A 3,079-nucleotide genomic window follows, 5' to 3' on the forward strand; every position below is an offset into this window, starting at 1 on the left:
TTCTTTTCCTTTGCTCGAAGGCTCAGAAGATTTCACTCGAAAAATGGTCCTCCCCTACTCAAAATGAATGCGTGTGCATGTGAGTGTTTGCATGCATGAGAGAGAGAGAGAGAGAGAGAGAGAGAGAGAGAGAGAGAGAGAGAGAGAGATGGAAGGGGGCGGGGGGAGGCAGAGAGACTTACCTTCAAAAATCTTTCTAAATTGTTATCACTCAAAATGATAAAGAGTTTAGAAAAATAAAAGGACATACGAAAAATAATACTAAGCTCTAGTGAGGAAGCACTAATAAGGCCGGTAATAAATTCTCAAAAATCAAAGAAACTGAGTGCAACTTATAACTAGGAAGGTGACACTTATCCAATTCAGCCACTTTAGTTGTTTGAGAGTCAGACAATCCAAACACATCCTTAAGAGGGAGGAGAGTTTGATATCACCCCATGCTAGTGCTCTAAGTGGAGTTATTCTAGTAACGGTGGAGAGGTTATAGAGGAGGCTTAGATAATGTATGGGATGAGTTACCACACACCTGGCAGCAATTGCTAGAATGGTTGCTTGAGTTGAATGTTTATATCAAGGTAGTCCACCTTATCCAAGGGGATGAGCATTAACCAAGGGTGCTGGCCTGGCACTACCTGATTGGGAGGCAAGTCATGGGGAGGGGGTCTCTAGGTTTGGAATGGAGGTGTACCACATGTAACGTGTACATCAAGAAATTATTTCTTTCTCTTCAAGTTGGATTGGAACTTGGAAGGGAAATATGTGACCCCCTCAATTGAACTTTCTATATGACCTTGGAATTTTGCCAAACCTAAGTGAGAGCCTTTCTGTTTCTACTTCTTCCTCTATTCAGTTCCCGGATCAGGTTTGTAGCATGGCTTCTTCGTCGAGCAGAGATGGCTCTCCCACTTCGCGTCCTCACCTTTGCCCACCTCCCCCTCCTCAGCACGAGATTACCCACTCAGAATGGGCCGTTTCCCGCATCCTTTCCTTTACCGATCCCCGGACCGTTTGTCGACTCGCATCCGTGAGCCGAACTTTCCTTGCAGCCTCCGAATCCGATATTGTTTGGGCGAAATTTCTGTCGGAACTCTCTTGCCGTCATCTGGAATCTGAGGACGGCTCTTCGTTGCAGAATTGCTCCAAAAGACAGCTTCTATTTCGGCTGTTTCGATCCGTTCCGTTTCGCGATGGCGCTGAGGTACCTTTTTGAAATGGTTAAGGTTAGAGAGTTTGTTACAAACCGTCTTGTTCTTCTGGCCGCCTTTTGCTCTGTTTTGTTACAAACCATCTTGTTCTTCTGGCCGCCCTTTGCCTGAGGCACACGGGAAGGGAACATCAAGCTCTGACGATCGGAAGGGTTAATCTTCGGTGCGATCTGACTCGACCGAATGAGTTTCTTACATGCTGTACCACTCTGTGCAGCGTTATTGGCTCGATCGTGCCACTGGGGCCGAGTGCTACATGTTGTCGGCACGAGCTTTACTAATCACCTGGGGAAGTACCCCAGAATACTGGAAATGGCTTCCTCGCAAGGGCGCATGGTGAGTCGCTGGCAATTTTTTTTTGTGGACGGTCGTCGATGATAACTGAGCAGCGGCGTGATTCGTTTGTATATATGTGTGAGGCAGGTTCCCAGAGGTGGCATATTTGGCAGCTGTGTGCTGGTTCGAAATAAGGGGCACGTTCAGCGAGGTTTTACGCCCAGGGAAGTATACACTATCGTTCCGAATGCAAATGGCGACAGAAAATTCAGAAGATATGGAGGGAGGGCAGGCGGAAAGGGCGATGCTAAGGCTGAGGATGAGAGGGAGGAGGGTGGCGATGGCGATGGCGGGGAGGAGGCCAAGTGGGTGGGAGGCAGCGCCAGTGAAGGTGATAATGCAGACATCAGAAGGAGAAGGGGTGGTGAGTGAGAGGAAGCTTTTGGAGGAGGGGTGTTTTGAGAGGAGCCAGAAGCCGGTGTTTGTAGAGGAGGAGGACGAGGACGAGGACGGAGATCTTGTGAAGTGGGTGGAGTTGGATGCGGGAGAGTTCAACGTGGAAGGTGACAACAACAATAAACAGTGTGCCAAACACGTGGAGATTACATTTGCCATGCTTGAGATTGAACACGGGGCATGGAAGCACGGCCTCTTCTTGGATGGCGTCATTTTGAGACCCTCCTCGCCTCTCCGTCGCCCTCCTCCCCGGCTTGCACCCCCCCCCCTCGCCTCTGCTTCTTCTCCCTCTTGGCCTCGTTTCCCCATATCGGATCCAAGCCCTTAGGAAGAGTTATCAAGGCATAGTGCATAGCAAGTGATGGAAACTTGTTCTTCGGAATGAAAGCACAAGTTACAGAGGATGAATCTCCAAGCATGATGTAGAATCAACTCATGTGAACTCTCAATGAATATCAAGGTTGTAATTCATTGCAAAGAGCAACACAGAATGGGAATAGGTCTCTCTCTCTCTCTCTCTCTCTCGCTCTCTCTCTCTCTGTCTCTCTCTCTCTTCTCACATCATGTAACCCCTTTACCCTCTAGTTTTCCTTTGGTAATTTAAACACTGTAGATGTAACAATGGCCAAAGAAGAGATGGATCTCCTATTGGAAACCCTCCAAGTGTATTTTGTGGATGCTTCTTACATTGAAATGTAAAATGCTGAAATAGTTTTTCAATTTGCATGGCATGAAAGAGGAAAGAGGTGGCTTGAGGCCCCTCTTACAAGGGGATTCGTAAATAATATAAAGGAGGGATGTTTGCCACCCCCTTTGCCAAGCATGACTACTATTTCAAAGCTCGTGAAGAAGGGGAAAGAGGTTTAAACCCCAGAGTGCAATCAAGAGGACCTCAAAGACCAGGTCAAGAAAACCCCCACTCCCCCCAAGGCCCTCAAGGGTGATCTCACTCAAGTCAAGGAACACTCTACAAAGAACTCATCAAAGAAAGGATCCCACTCCACAGAGCCCCAATGCTTCCTAGCGCTAACGAAAAAGCCCCCATCCATTCCAAATGGAAGAAGCCCCAAGATGGAGCTTGTTGCTCCTCCTAGAAGTTCAACCCACCCCAAGGGGGGGTTTTGGCTGGCACTCAGGAAGGG

At 48.1% G+C, this 3,079-nt stretch overlaps 1 protein-coding gene across 1 annotated transcript; it reads left to right on the forward strand.

Annotated features, from left to right (window-relative positions):
* The first annotated feature begins 749 nt into the window (after positions 1-749).
* Positions 750-2,336, forward strand: LOC147905467 (putative F-box protein PP2-B12). The gene is made up of 3 exons (XM_087380088.1): positions 750-1,198; positions 1,423-1,541; positions 1,629-2,336. Exons 1-3 carry the CDS (start codon positions 872-874, stop codon positions 2,263-2,265), a joined length of 1,083 nt encoding a protein of 360 aa, XP_087236214.1. The 5' UTR covers positions 750-871; the 3' UTR covers positions 2,266-2,336.
* Positions 2,337-3,079: the final 743 nt, after the last annotated feature.

This window comes from Dipteris shenzhenensis, chromosome 1, assembly GCF_047967505.1.
Source record: "Dipteris shenzhenensis isolate YYH24624 ecotype China chromosome 1, Dip_SZ_1.0, whole genome shotgun sequence".
NCBI classification, from domain to species: Eukaryota; Viridiplantae; Streptophyta; class Polypodiopsida; order Gleicheniales; family Dipteridaceae; genus Dipteris; species Dipteris shenzhenensis.

What these genes read in the sequence shown, in the direction of transcription:
- LOC147905467 (XM_087380088.1), top strand. Translation starts at nt 872, where the DNA reads ATGGCTTCTTCGTCGAGCAGAGATGGCTCTCCCACTTCGCGTCCTCAC. An exon ending in CGTTTCGCGATGGCGCTGAG is followed by an intron (nt 1,199 to 1,422) that starts GTACCTTTTTGA and finishes CACTCTGTGCAG; the next exon opens with CGTTATTGGCTCGATCGTGC. An exon ending in CTTCCTCGCAAGGGCGCATG is followed by an intron (nt 1,542 to 1,628) that starts GTGAGTCGCTGG and finishes TGTGTGAGGCAG; the next exon opens with GTTCCCAGAGGTGGCATATT.